Source organism: Neopsephotus bourkii, unplaced genomic scaffold, assembly GCF_033783945.1.
Source record: "Neopsephotus bourkii isolate Nb327-2 ecotype Australia unplaced genomic scaffold, CSIRO-AGI_Nbou_v1 NB_1016, whole genome shotgun sequence".
Lineage (NCBI taxonomy): Eukaryota > Metazoa > Chordata > Aves > Psittaciformes > Psittacidae > Neopsephotus > Neopsephotus bourkii.
The window spans coordinates 2,299,843-2,314,412 of record NW_026901505.1 but is presented as its reverse complement, the minus strand read 5'-3'; the positions used below and the strand labels follow the sequence as shown (position 1 = coordinate 2,314,412).

Below are 14,570 nucleotides of genomic sequence, written 5' to 3'. Positions count from 1 at the left end.
GAGCTATTCCTTTTATTGCCAAAGCTACCCATACTCCCTGATGTTTTTATTTAGCAGACTGATCATAACAAGACATACAGTAGTCACATGTGCAAACTGTTCCTGAATGTGTTTTGTTAATAACTTGTGCTTAGAGCTGAAAACTTCCAGTTGGATTCCTTGCAAGCACTACCAATTGGGATGCTATTTAAGACAGATTAAGAGGTCTCATATTGGGGCCAATTTGGTTAGTGCAAATTATAGAAGCAGACCAGAATCAGCTGGCACTTGTGACTGCAGTGTCCTGGAAATTCTGAGCTGTTGAAAGACTTCAGCTTTCAGTGCTTTTTTTCCACCCCAGAAATAGCCTGCGGTTCAGCTGCAAGTCTGGGAATAAGAAGATCTGAATTTTACAGTTAAGCTCTGACTTCAGATTTCCAGGTCTGTGTGACCTTGAAAAGTCCCCTGATTTCTTAAGTGTTTGCTTCCTTACCTGCAAGACTGAGAATTAGCTCAGTGTGTAAAGATTGGTTAGCTAATGTTTGTGAAAGCTTGGAGATTTTGAGAAGATGCTACATTTGTATGTAGTGTGTTAACCTGGCAATTTGGAGATAATACACCATCTGTTTATGGAAAAAGGAGAAGTCAGCTTTAAAAACCAAAATCTTGCTGCTCCTGGCAGGGAAAATGGATGCTGGTTTTAGCTGATGTGTAGCTGCACAAACGTCTTGGTTAAAAGGATCACATTTCCCCATTTCCAGCAATAAAACTTGGGGAAATAAACAGTGCAGTTATGAAGAAAAGAAACAATGCAATTAATAATGCTAATGGAAAAAAAAAAAGAATCTGCATCATGGTGTTATTTCAAGTTTTGCAGTTTTATTTTGATTCCAAGTGTCAAGTCTCATAGAGCTAAGAATGAAAGGGGGGAAGCAGGAACCTCAATCGTTTCTTACAGATAATCTTAAAATACACTTAATTTTGAGGTTGTCTTAGACATTTAAAACTTATGAGAGTGTCTTTGATGTTGACAGCAGAGATTAATCAGCCAAAGTAAATGTCAGCTATATGAGTCAATTAGGTCAGATAACCATCGTGCTTTATGTCAGTCAATTACAAAGCGTATTTTTAACAGCAGGAGACCTTTCTGCACTTTCAGTAACAAAAAAGTGGTCGTGTGTGAAGCACTGTATCTCTTTACCTTTTCAGAGCAATGTTAGTCTGGTTGTGCATGAGTTTATGTTAACAGTCCAGCAGTATGATCATATGAAGCTTTCAGTGCATTGCCTGCATAATGAATAGCTGGCAATCTGATCTAAGTTTTATACTTATATCCTAATTTTCTAAAATAGTAATGTTGTTTCAGTCATTTCATTAACTTGTAAATAATGATTTTAGCATTATTGTTTTCTTACATTGCTGGAGTAAAGTGAACAATTCTCAAATGTAAAAGCTGCAGCTTAATACAGCTTTAATTGATCAAAATTGAGTGCAGGCGCTTGCTCTTCTTAGCATCTTGTATGGCACTGCAGCTGTTCGAGGCATCTTCTGATTGGTGTCTGTGCCAAAAGATCCTTGTGTTTGTACTGGTAATAAGAGAATCACTGCTTTGACTTCCTTTATTCAGACACCATCTACAAGTACTGTTTAAAAAAATTAGGAGGTCTTCAAACACTGCTTCTCCAAGCTGGTAAGCCTAAAACTCAGTTAGTGAGAGTTACTTAAAGAATTAAGACAAGTACAGACCTCTGTGCAGGTAACTGATTCAGCTAGAGAATGACAAGACATGTAGCTTGAAGGAATTTGGGTAATTTCCAGGCACGTTCCCGGTGTTGAAGAAGCAACTTTAAGTGCAGTTTTGTTGATACGTCTTTGCTAAATTGTGTAAGGTCATCTTGCTACAGTTGGTATGCTGGATGATTTTGTAACGTGTTTCTTAACAGATAGAGAAGAAACTTCATGTCTTCACTGCTTTCCTTCTAGCACTTTACAAACAGCCGCTGTTTTCACCCTAAATTTGAGGATGGAGCATAATACTGCTAATCCAGCCATCTTCAGCATGTTGCAAATGGTGCTACTGTTTTCTCCCTTTGTAACTCTGCTTATTGTGTTTGTTGGTAATGCTTTCAATGCTGAACCCAGCACCTTCAGAAGTGCTTTCTGCAGGTTCATATGAAATAAAAATACTAAAATAATCAACTTTGGCCCAAAGATTACATTTTACAGTTGGTGGGAGAAAAAAAACCTTGTGCTTAGCTACACCTCAATAATAAGGGGAAAGTTCTATCTAGAATCAGTTGTTTTAAGTGGCTTTTCAATCCTCATGTGTTTTTAATTATAGGTTAAAGTCTAAAGAACCCAATTAAACATACCTTGCATATACTATGACACTTGAAAAGCTGCAGTGAGTAGGAAGGCTGTCAGCTATGAAGAACAGGTTTTGAAGTGTTTGTTTTAGTGCTTTGGGATTTATGTCTTCAATTCCAGAGATTATTTGCAAATGAAAATGTGAACACCTTAACTAGAAGGGTATATTTCCACATTTCTGGGGAGAAGTGAATGCTGCTAGGAGCCCTGAGTTGCATCTTTTTCTGCACTGAAATCAAAAGAGCAATTCTTGTATTGGTAGTGGTTTCCGGTACTTTTTGCCTCGCATTGACTGCATCTGTTCTCAGCCAGTGTGGCTTGCCTCACTGATACAAATAAATAATAAATGAAATACCATGTCCCTTGAGCAAACAAAGTCTGCTACCTCCATGCAGGATCAGATCAAGTGTGTACACATAAATGCCTGGACAATATCAGCCAGATTGGATCACAGGCTTAGTTGTGCTGCTGCTGGCAGAATTGGTTGTGTAGTAACAAGGATCGAGCAGCAGCTGTCCTAGGAGTGGAGAAGGAAGGGTCACAGGGGAAGGCAGAAAAAGGGGATGGAGTATTGGATCATGATGCAAAGGTTCACGAGTATTTCCTGTTGTGTTGTGGCAGGGCATTAAGGAGCCGCTGGACAATTACTGCGGTCCTCTTCCAGGATCTCCTTCTGAAAGTGTAAAATGCTTGATCCTACTGTGAAGTTCATGTTCAAGTTATGTTGCTGTTAGGTATGTTAGCCTGCTTGAAGGCAGAGCTGATGGGTAATCACCAAGAGCAGAAAAATGCCCAGTGTCTTTGCGTTCTTTGGTTGACTGAGCTCACACAATTTCTGAGAGAAATTACAAATACCCTGTCAGATTTTCAGACTACCTTCCTGTGTCTGTCAGTTTGAGGGTATCTGGTTTGTCCCCCAGGTTTTCCAGAATAGAGCTAAACTTTCAAATTATGTTGGGTAAAAGGATTATGTAGCAATTCTATTCCTGACTCTAGTCTATGACTGTCACCTTTCCTTTATACCTATTTTTTTAGTTCGTTGCAAAGAGGTTATTAGGTGCAAAATACAGTAAGCATGAAATTGGAAGACCTCTGTCAAGCTCTCGGGTTAATTTTTTTTGTTCACGTGGGGCTGGTGGGAAAAGCAATTATTATTTGGAAGAAAAACTCTTAATAAGGATACTTTAAAATGGAATGGTGCTTAAGAGGCTTTGTCAATAAGCAATTTCAGGCCACACTCTGAAGAACAGCTTGGATATCTCGAAGGAGTTCTACAGCTATGCCAGTGAGTCTAATTACAGCTAATACTTGTCTCACTTAAGGATCTGACTGAGGCATGACTTACACCCGTGAGGCTGCTGTAGCAGTAATGTTAATATTGCTATGTGTAATTTAGTTGACTGTTAGCATACACTGAAACTACATATGTGTGGAATGAATAAATTGCTTCGTGTCTGATGGGATGGATCTTAGTGTTTGGTTTGTTTTTTTTAGGGATTATGTGAGGAGCGAATTGGAATCAGGATATGAAGGGCCAATGTACTTGGAACCTCTCTCTATGAATCGCTTCATGACTGCTTTAGTAGGTAAGTGCTTTAAATATTTGTGTTGCAGAAGAGAGTTCTGCCTAATTCACTTCATTGAAACCTATGCACATTTTACGTCTTGGTTTCAAATCTCTCATCACTTTTAGTAGCTGTGTTTACCATTAATATGCAAGAAGCATGGGAAGCTGGGTGTATCCTGCCTGGCTTTTTCTGTGACACTGATTTAGCAGTGCTCTTGTACTTGCAGCATTGAAGTACTTTCTAGGTCTGTTTGTCATGCTGTGCCCCTGCATTCTTCTCAGACATGCCATCTGATTCAGGATGACTGGATTGTCTGTAATAATCTTTAGGTGCAAAGTACTGTAGGCATTTCAATAACTTGTATTTGTAGGGCTTTTGTCAGTGAAAGTGTTGTATAAGTATTCTTCATTTGCCTTATAGGTGAGCACTGTCATTCTCACAAAAAAACCCGGTGATACATATTTGTGGGTGTGTGCACGCAACTACAGTAAGGAGCAACAAGTCAAAACTACATTTAAATTGTGTTTGATTAATGGCAAAGATGACTTCTCTAACTAAAAATCCTAAATAAATCCCAAAGAACTGGATTTTCTAGACTGTTTCCTTACCCTCTGAACTTTCACAGGAAGAGAATAAATTCAGTGTTAAGGTTGCTATACCACACCATATGTTCTACTGAGAGGATATTGGAATACACACATACTCCATGTGTATTTTAAAATTAAGCCTGAAAGAAGCTCGGAAGAAAAATCTTAGTGAAGGGAATTAAGGGAGATCTATGTATTTCATCAGATTATTGACAGATTTAGTCAGCCATGTATGGTTGGCAAAACTCATCTGCTTTCTGTTTACTTGCAGCTGCTACTGGCAGTTATAGATGGGTTTACTTCTTTAGTGTGTTAGGTCTACCAGAATACATACATCTCCTGATTGCCTCCATCCTTACTTTCAAATGTAGCATTTGTCTTTGCTTTTAATATTTTAATAGAAACAACATCGGTATTTTTCAGTGAAAGGGAAACTTCAGGCATATTTTTTACTCTCATGAATTTCTAAATACATTGTGCAGTCTTGTCAAATGACACTAAAGTACAACTAAAGCCTTTAGTGTGTTTCTATGACAAAATGTTTGTAATTAGCCCTTTGAATCTCTGGTGCAATGTGGGGTCCCACGATAAAGCAGAATCCCTCAGAGGGCTTCACAAAGCATGAGGCAGGCCTAGGCAGGAAGAGGTCAGGAGGTGTTGTGTCATTCACAGTCAGAAACTAAACCAAGAGTCAAGCCCATTATGCTTCATCCAGATTTTAATATGGATTAAAAATAAGTGAGAAAGAGATAATACTGTTTGCACCCCATACAGCTTTGGGTTGTACTGGGTGTCAGACTAAAGTGTCCCCATGTTGTAATGGTTTTTTAAAAGTAGGTACTTGACAGTACTAGCAAACGTGTATGTTAAGCAGTTGTCTTTGGGGAAGACCTGTGTAAGTGGGCTATGAGACTTGACAGTATTTTGTAGAAATATGAAATACTTTCTCAGATTTGTTATATACAGAGGTATTTATCCAGTTCAATCTGCCATGTCTTGGGAGCATACTGTGCTGAACTGTCATCTTCACAACAAAATGAATACACAGGTGCTGTGCTCCATCTTTTTCTTCAATGTTGTGCTGCAGCACTGTTGACAAAGGCAGTGAGGCAGGTTCCTGGGGAAATAATGTGCTGCTGATCCAGCTCTTCTTCTTTAAAGTCCTGGTCAGAATTAAGGGGATGATGTACAGTATGCCAACTGCTTCACAGATTTAATGTTTGTTAGTGCTTTTATTTATTAGTGCTTTTTTGGATGGGCTCTCTAGTCATTTCTTCCATGCATCTAATTCAGTCTGATGACTGTTGACTACAGTTACTAACATTCCAAAGTGCTGGATGGAAGAAATAAATGTCTTTGAAGACCATCCCTTGGATGAGTGTGCTATTTTGTAAGCATGTCGGTTGTGAATGTTGTAAAGCTGCATGGTTTTGGATGCTACAGTGAAGACTCCTTTTTCTTAGTGCACAATATGGGATTAGATATTTACTTTAATATATATATATAAAAATAATATATCCTGGGGTTTTAGTAGCATTTAAGGAGGCAGCCAGGGATTTTGTTAACATCAGCTTTTTAAAATTGGGAATGAAATACAGTTCCATACAGTCAGAGTGGCTGGAACAGTGGCTGTACTACATTAGGCTTTCTTCTTGCACATTTTCTATTAGCTTGTGAGCTGAGGGGCTTTGGCTACCTGTCAGCAATGTTTGATGTGTTTGTGGATGTTTTGGGAAGGGAAAAGAATGGGCAGAAACTTAGGCAATAGATTTCTTCCTTATTGCCTCATTCTTTAGCAGAACAGTGTGGTGTCTTGCAGGAGGATTCTGGCTGTTGTGCTCATTACCTGTGTCTGGCAGTTTTCAGTCCATGGTGTTTAAGTTTATGGGGTGCAAACATTCAGCTGGATTTGCTGATCTTAGCAGATAGCTGAAGTGTTAGAATCTTCTATGATTAGATATGAGGTACAAGCTAATTTCTTCTGTGATGTTACGTTAAAGACTGACAGCGTACAGCCCCACTTGGAGATAAGCTATGATTTACTGCAGAGAGAGATAGTCCTGAACTAAGGTACTGCTACCCCAGTTTAAAAAGGGAAGTACCAGTTGTTAAAAGCTCCATTGGAGGATTTTTCAGGCCCTTCCTGAAGGGGCTGAGAATTGACAAGGTGCAGACTTCAGGAAAAACTTTGGGACCTCCAGAGAAAGTGCTCCATATATTTCCTTTCGTGTACAGCTCTCCTTCCCATGACAGGTAACATTTGATCAGAGTTTGAATTAAAAAAGGTGAGAGGGTCAGAGAGTTTAGCAGGGATGACCAGCATACTTGGCACGTCACTGCTGGAGGAAAGCAGGTTTTACTGTTGTGTGAGATGAAGCTGAACTTGGAGGTCCTGTTTTGTGATTGGAGAGCTCCAGAGTCATCCCAAAGAGAGCTGGGTCGTTTAATGTGATGTTGTTGCAGTACTTTTTCAGATGATGACATGCTTACTCAAGAACATACTGGATGCTGGGATTTGTATCCCTTTATGTGTGGAGCTGGGTTGCCTTAGTTACCGTGAGTTGCAGAAATCCTTGCAAGCTGACTGTGCCAGGCTCCTGAATATTACGGCACAGCAGTGTGCTGGTGGTATCTTAAATGGGGTTGTAGCAATGTGTGTGTGGGCAGAGAATAACAAAGCAGAGGGAGAATGCTTCAGAGCTGGTGGCTGAACTTCTGAAAAGATGAGTAGAGTAACTTTCTCTGAGGCTTACAAGCCCCGGCATGCTGATAGTGTCTTGCTGAGAGCAGGGGTGCTTGTACTGAAATGAAATCTGCTAATTCAGAAGTATATCTAGCAAATTGGTGGTAGGCCTTCAACTTGAAAGAGGACAGTGTGAAGGAGGAAGAACTTGGTGTGCTTAAGTAGTAGAGATTAGAGGTTGCTTTCAGCCCAGTTGCAGTTATTTTGAAAGCAGAAGTCCTTTTCTAGGTGGGGTAGCTGAGCAGAATGAAAGCAAAACCCTGCTACTGCTATTTCTCCTCTCGCTATTTCCCTCCCCAACCCATCCGGAAGGGCTTACAAGGTCAGCAAGCTTATGTGAACATGTGGAGTTAGCAGAGACCTAGAGATGGTAATGACCTTGATTTTGTTACTTTCTGTTTTGCTAAGGCTAATTCCCAGTTTTGGGAAAAGCTGTGAGATACAAACATTGGTGGAGGTAGCTCCAAAAGAGGATGAGCACTTGGGTTTAGAACCACATATTATGGCTTTCAGATGTTAGCTAACACAGGTGGTGAACAAGGTTCTGCTTTTAAGTAATATCCAATAAACTTTTTCCTTACTTTGAAGTGATGAGTGAGAATTGTTCTTTTCTGGGTTTCTTCCCATTCTGTTCTCTCCGACAGAAAGGGTACAACTTCCAGTGACTCTCATGGGAGCAGTTACACTGGAGTGGTCTGCTCTGGAAATAACCAGCCTCCAGATCTCTGGGTGTGTGGGAAATGTGCTGGTGGCCCTGCCAACTGTTAACTAGAATTTAATCATTAATTACCTGTCACTTGCAAGCTTCAGTCTGTGCAACTGCCTCAAGCACTATGAAATTATTGAAGTCTCAGCTGCTGACCTGGCTGTTCTCCTGTTGCTCTTCTTGGCCAGTAATTCCTTTTGACAGGAGAAATATTGTTGCTCTAAAAGCCATTTGGGACCTCTGATTACCTTTTTTTGCATAGATTGGAATGAAAGAGTAGTATAGCTGTGCTTCAGAAAAGCAACTGCATGTATACAGATCCCACCAGTATTGAAGTCGAACTGGGGTATTAAGGAAGAACAGGGATGAGTTGTAGGGTTCTCCTCTACATAATGTTATTCCTGGGACTTCATATTAATCTGAGTATGATTCTGCGTGTGTTTTGGGTTTACATCTCATTAATCTTTAAAGTGAAATCCTGCACTTCATGTAGTTTGAAAATGGTGTGGGCCAGCAAAGGATGTGGAGGAGCCTGCTTTCATAACAGATATGGCCTAGTTAGAACTGTCATAATATGCTGGATGTTGATATCTGCATTATGGAAAGATAACGTATTAAAAGATGGGTTGGTTTTTTTTTTCCTGAAGGGGGATAATCAGCTTGATTATAAAATACTGTGTCGCGTTTCCAGGTCAGCTGGTGGTGTGTACGCTCTGCTCCTGCGTCATGAAAACAAAACAGATCTGGCTTTTCTCTGCTCACATGCTCCCTCTGCTGGCACGACTATGCCTGGTCCCTTTGGAAACCATCGTCATCATCAACAAATTTGCCATGATTTTCACTGGTTTGGAAGTTCTTTACTTTCTGGCATCAAATCTTCTGGTGCCCTATAATTTGGCAAAATCTGCATACAGAGAGCTTGTCCAGGTAAGACAGTGAGCATAACGATTTCATTTTCTTTGGCCTGAGCCTTTTTTGCGGAATAGAAAGAGAAAAATACTTTGGCTGTCTTCTATGTGCAACTGTGTGTGTGTGTTCCTTTTTCTTAGCAAACCAAATATATTCTTATCTATAGCATCTTCTTTTTTTAATTTATGTTAGCTTATAATTTGTGTGGGTGAGCATTTAAGACGTTAATTAGAATTATGCTGCTGGCCAGCTGAGCGTGTCCATTTTGCTTAGTCCTGCCCAAATTCAGGCTAAAAGACAAGGTTGTGGCAGAATGGGATTTTAAAGCCTCATTAAGTGAGCAAAGTAATCCCCATGCATTAATTGTAGTAGCTGTTCATTTCAAAAGATGCTTTCTGTATGAAAAGCGTTTATAATTATAGTAATATTAAAGTGGGAGTAACACTAAAGCTCATTTTGACTCTAATAATCACTGACTTACAGTCAGTGATCTGTAACTTAGAGACAGTGATTTGAAAAGTCTGTAGTATTTTCTTTAGAACAGCAGCATTGCTGAGACCGCTAACAAAAGAGTTAGCAGAAACAGAGGAGACTGATCTGACATGTATCCATTTTGTTAACACTTTGACATCTAATATCTATGTAGTTGAAAAGACACTTTGTTAATGGTACAGAAACATCACACCATGTTTTTCTATAAAAATAAAATGTATGTGAATATGACTTGGGGGTGTTGGTCGATGAGAAAATGAACATGAGCTGGCAGTGTGCACTTCCAGCCCAGAAAGCCAGCTGTATCCTGGGCTGCGTCAAAATGAGCGTGACCAGCAGGTTGAAGGAGATGATCCTGCCCCTCTACTCTGCTCTTGTGAGGCCTCATTTGGATCATTGTGTGCAGTTCTGGTGTCCTCAACATGAAAAGGGCATGGAACTGTTGGAACAAGTCCAGAGGAGGGCCATGAGGATGATCTGGGACTGGAGCACCTCCCATATGAAGATAGGCTGAGAAAGTTGGGGCTGTTCAGCCTGGAGAAGAGAAGGATGCATGGAGACCTCATAGCAGCCTTCCAGTATCTGAAGGGGGCCTATAGGGATGCTGGGGAGTGACTCATCATTAGGGACTGTAGTGACAGGAGAAGGGGTAATTGGTTAAAACTTAAACAGGGGAACTTTAGATTGGATATAAAGAAGAAATTCTTTTCTGTTAGGGTGGTGAGGCACTGGAATGGGTTGCCCAGGGAGGTTGTGAATGCTTCATCCCTGGCAGTGTTCAAGGCCAAGTTGGATGAAGCTTTGGGTGACGTGGTTTAGTGCGAGGTGGCCCTGCCTATGGGAGGGGGGTTGGAACTAGATGATCTTAAGGTCCTTTCCAACCCTAACTATTCTATGATTCCATGAATAGTTCTGTGTATTTTGATATATAAAGCTTGATGATTACTTGAACCACTTGCTGGATTCTTTTCAAACCAAGACACTGTTTTCTGACTTCTGCTTTTCAGTCCCTAAGCAATCTGAAAAATTAACTTGTTAAGCTCTTGTAAAGCTCTGCTTTGCTGTCATATCTGTCATAGACAAACAAAAACTTGGCAGCAGTAGGTGTGTAGTGTGCCAAGGTCTCAGCCTGTCATGTTGATCATTACTGTCTGGTTATTTATTTTATATGTAATTGGTCTTTGGAGCAGGATTATCTTTGTTTGTACAGCACCTAACCATGGTCTGATCTCACCCATAACTGGCTTGTAGATTTGCTGATTAAAAGCTAATTTGGGAGCTAACTGGCAAAGCTTCAGTATCTTTGTTTTCCAGTGAGAATAGGAAAGTCATGCTTACTCTTCCCTTACTGTGGCAGCGTTTGGGGTAAACCAGTTGCATCTCTTTGTACAGCTTAAAAACTTGCAACAGGTTGGAACCAGCACTTTCAGTTTTCATGTGCATGAACAATGCAGCATTTAGCTTCCTGAAATCAAATTCAGATTGGGTGTAGGTTTGAGAGTACTGTATCTGTTTTACTTTATAGGACACTTGTGCTTAAAACACTTCAACATTTTATGAATGTTTAATTGCAAATACATTCATGTGCTATTTTGATACCAGTGACAAAACTGGTGAATATTAGGATGTTAATCACCAGGAGTGTTTTCTGAGACAGCCTAAAAGGTGGTGCAAGGCTGCTTTGTGTGTGCTTCAGGCTGTGCCTAATGGTATAATTTAAAAGCAAGTTCAAACCCCTGGCTGCCTACTTGTAGCAGAAGATGCCAGAAATACCTCATGGTTATGAATATACATTATGAGCGTAGCATGACCCTTTTCCGATGTGGTGAAGCACTCTGCCAGGAGCTGCATAGGATAGCTTGTGTTGGTCCCACGCCAAGGGAAAGCTCAGGGGGATCTCCTGAGGGCTGGTACACTTCCTTCACATGTCTGTGTGCGAAGCTAAACGCAGGAGCTTGGCACCATATCCCTGCCAGCAGCATATGCTTGTCCATCGGCCACAGTACATACTGCAGCAGGTCCTATGAATGTAATATCCCTCACGCTTGTCATGAAAGACTAGGTAGGCAGCTTTTTCAGCTTTTTGTTTAGCTAAAATTTGCTAGCCATTATGGATTGTATGTCACTGTGGGAAGCAGGTGGTGAGGAAATAGTAGTTATGAGTGATTTCCTCTTGAGCTTTTGTATTAAGTCCAGCTATATGAAGTTCCAGCTTCTTGGAAATGACTGCACAGTAATTTAGGCTTTGAAGCTCAAATGACTTCTTTTGTGTTGCAGAATCTTCTGAAATAACTCTTAAGCATTAATTTCAAACTACGTGGTAGATTAGGAGCAGTCAGAAGACTGGTACATGTTCTTTTTAAGATACTTAAAATGTCTGAGGCACTAAATTCTTCCTTAAAAACAGGTCAGCAAAGCAGGTTTACTGTACTGAAGTGATGTGGCTCCTGTTTCAGTACCTGTGAGTGCAGTGACTTGGCAGTACCTACAGAGAGAACAACATTGCTGTGACTTAAGCTGGACGAAAAGGTCCCAGAGGGTTGTGTATTAACTGGAGGCCTGTGTCCTCACCCCTCTGGCTGTGAGCGGGCTTCAGTCAGCACCTCCCAGCCAGTTCTTGGTAGGAAGATGCATTCAGCTGCTCTTATAGTTTGCTGCAGTCAGGTGCTTATCTCTACTTCTTGATAGCGGTAATATCTTGCTGCTAAATCTGGGTTCTCCCTTTGTCAGACTGTAATTTGATGTATCTCCTTTTCTTTGGGATGGCTAATGCCATGTGAATTATCCTTAGCTTCCTTGTGGCTATATTGTTGATTGTGGTTTTGATATCAAATCATGGGTGCTGTGAACCAGTAACAAACTGTGTTTTCTGTCTTGTCCAGGTGGTGGAGGTGTATGGTCTCCTGGCTTTGGGAATGTCTCTGTGGAACCAGCTGGTCGTCCCAGTTCTTTTCATGGTGTTTTGGCTTGTCTTGTTTGCTCTTCAGATCTATTCCTATTTCAGTACACGGGACCAGCCTGCCTCAAGAGAGAGGCTCCTCTTCCTCTTCCTGACAAGGTAATTAACTAGTCTGCAAAAGGTTTTCTGTTGTTACTGTCTTCTGAAACGAATATTCTTTTTTAGGCACTGAATAACATAGGTTGGCTTTATTGCATTTGGATGCCAAACAAATACTTCTCCTTATGGCAGCGACCACACGTGTAAACCCTGTTAAGCTTGTCCTTCAGAGGCATGGATCCCATTCAGAACAGACAACATTAGTAAAACTGTGGGACAGTTCCTAGAGAAAGCAAAATATTCCTTTGATGAGGAAATAGCTACAATTAGAGCTTTGGTCCAGAAGTTGTTTTCAGTATAGAGGTTGGTTAAAAGCAATGGCTGAGATATTTCAGTTGAATTTCAGTTCAAGTGATATTCGTGATTGTGTTGCTTTCTGAGCCTTGTATGTTTTGTTTCATCATTCTGGTGTGGGACACATTCTTGACTTCATCCAAGCAGCCAAAGTACTCCACTCCCAAAGTACTTTTGAGTCCAGTGGTTAATTTGGCAGAGGTGTAAAGATCTTAGATACCAAATTCCTAAAAGCTTTGTAAAAACTGTGAGATAAAGGAGAGGCCTATGTTCATGCTGTTTCTGAGAGAAAGGCAGCATTTGGGGGATTCTGGCTGGAACCTCCGTGCCTTTGCTGGCTGTTCTTTAATTAGAAATGACAGCATACAAAAGGGAGTGGGAGTGTGGGGCAGAGAGGAACTGGGTGTGTTGCAAAGGATCAGTTACACAAATTAGATAGTGTAATACTGGGATGGGAAGAAAAGAGGTAATAGTTGCCTAAACACAAAGGTAGCACAGGACATACTCTTTAGAGACCATATGCCTTAATTCCGCTGTTTGGGCAGCAAGCTGAGTAGCTTGCTCATCACTGCAGGTTTCCAGTCAGACTTTACAATTACCTTTTTCTTGCCTCTCTGTGTGTATATCTGTGGTGAAATAGTGAATTTTGATAGCTTACACTACCAGTAAGGAGAAATGCCAGAGATTTTGTTGCATGTAGTGTTACAATTGCTTACATCGTCACACTGCATTATGTAAAAGTGCTGACTATGTTACCTATTTTTTTTTCTAAACCCTTGATCTCTGAAGTTTTTCCTCCTGTTCATCTCTGCTGAAATTTTAGCTTTGTTATAAGAGGGTATTGCTGTTAGAGGTGGGGAAAGTGATTCTTTTACTTATAAATAAGTTGAGTATATTCTTACACCAAATTGTTAACTTCATGGCAAAACAGGGAACTTGCTTTGCAGGATTGCTTTGGCTTGATCTGTGAGTGCCTGAATACCAGTTGATCTGTGACATTCTCCCTGCAAGTGGAAGAATATGGAAAATTGGTGCAAATGTTCTCAGCCCTATTGCAGTTGAGAGGTTATAAATGCTTATTTATCTTAAAAGCAAAAACCCAATACCACTAATAGTCTCTTAACCCCTAGAAGGGAGCTGAAATACCGTGTGAGAGCAGTTAATAATGTAGTGCTGGCTGTTCGGCAGAATGGAAGAGAAGATGCGCTCTTCCATGCGAGTGAGTGAATTCTGCATCTTCTCCCTTTTCTTAAAGTATTATAGCTGGAATTCAGGTGAGAGCAGGTGGGGTGCACAGGACAGCTGTGTCCAGCTCTCATAGGAATATCAGAGTGTCTGTGCTGGCTCAGACCAAATACTGTAACCCAGGATCCAGTTTCCAGCAGTGGCTGTAAATGAATACTTGGAAAAACACCCGCTTATAATGTGACAAAAGGACACTTCCTAGTACTCTTCCAGTCCTGCATCCAGCTTCAGCTGTCAAGCTGCATTAGCTGGATGTGGTTAATTTGCATCCAGTAACCCTCTAAAGGACATCTCTTCCATCAGTTTGTGCTTGCTGCCGTTGAACCCATGTACACCTGCGTCATTGAAAGATCCTGAGCAATGAGTTTCACAGCTCAGCTTGGTCTGTATGATAAAAAAATCTATTTTGATTGTCTGAATCCATATAATTTCATTCAGTGCTCCTTGATTCATGTAGGGGGGTGGGAGAACAATATACCAAACAGTTCTGTTATTTAAAATTGGGAGTAGCATAAGTTTGTTATTCCAGACTGGAAAGCTCTTGCTTGCATGTTTGCTGTTTAAAAACCATTCCCTGCCTTTTGTTGTCCTTGCTCCTGTCAAGATCCTTTCTGTGGGTGTG

At 40.7% G+C, this 14,570-nt stretch overlaps 1 protein-coding gene across 5 annotated transcripts in view; it reads left to right on the top strand.

Moving 5' to 3' along the window:
• Nucleotides 1-14,570, top strand: part of RNF145 (ring finger protein 145) — a 52,824-nt gene that overhangs the window by 29,345 nt on the left and 8,909 nt on the right. For all 5 annotated transcript variants that reach the window (XM_061360173.1, XM_061360172.1, XM_061360171.1 and 2 more), the window contains 3 exons: nt 3,841-3,932; nt 8,642-8,877; nt 12,234-12,409. In XM_061360173.1, coding sequence (XP_061216157.1) covers nt 3,841-3,932; nt 8,642-8,877; nt 12,234-12,409 — 504 coding nt within the window. The remainder of the gene's footprint in view (nt 1-3,840; nt 3,933-8,641; nt 8,878-12,233; nt 12,410-14,570) is intronic.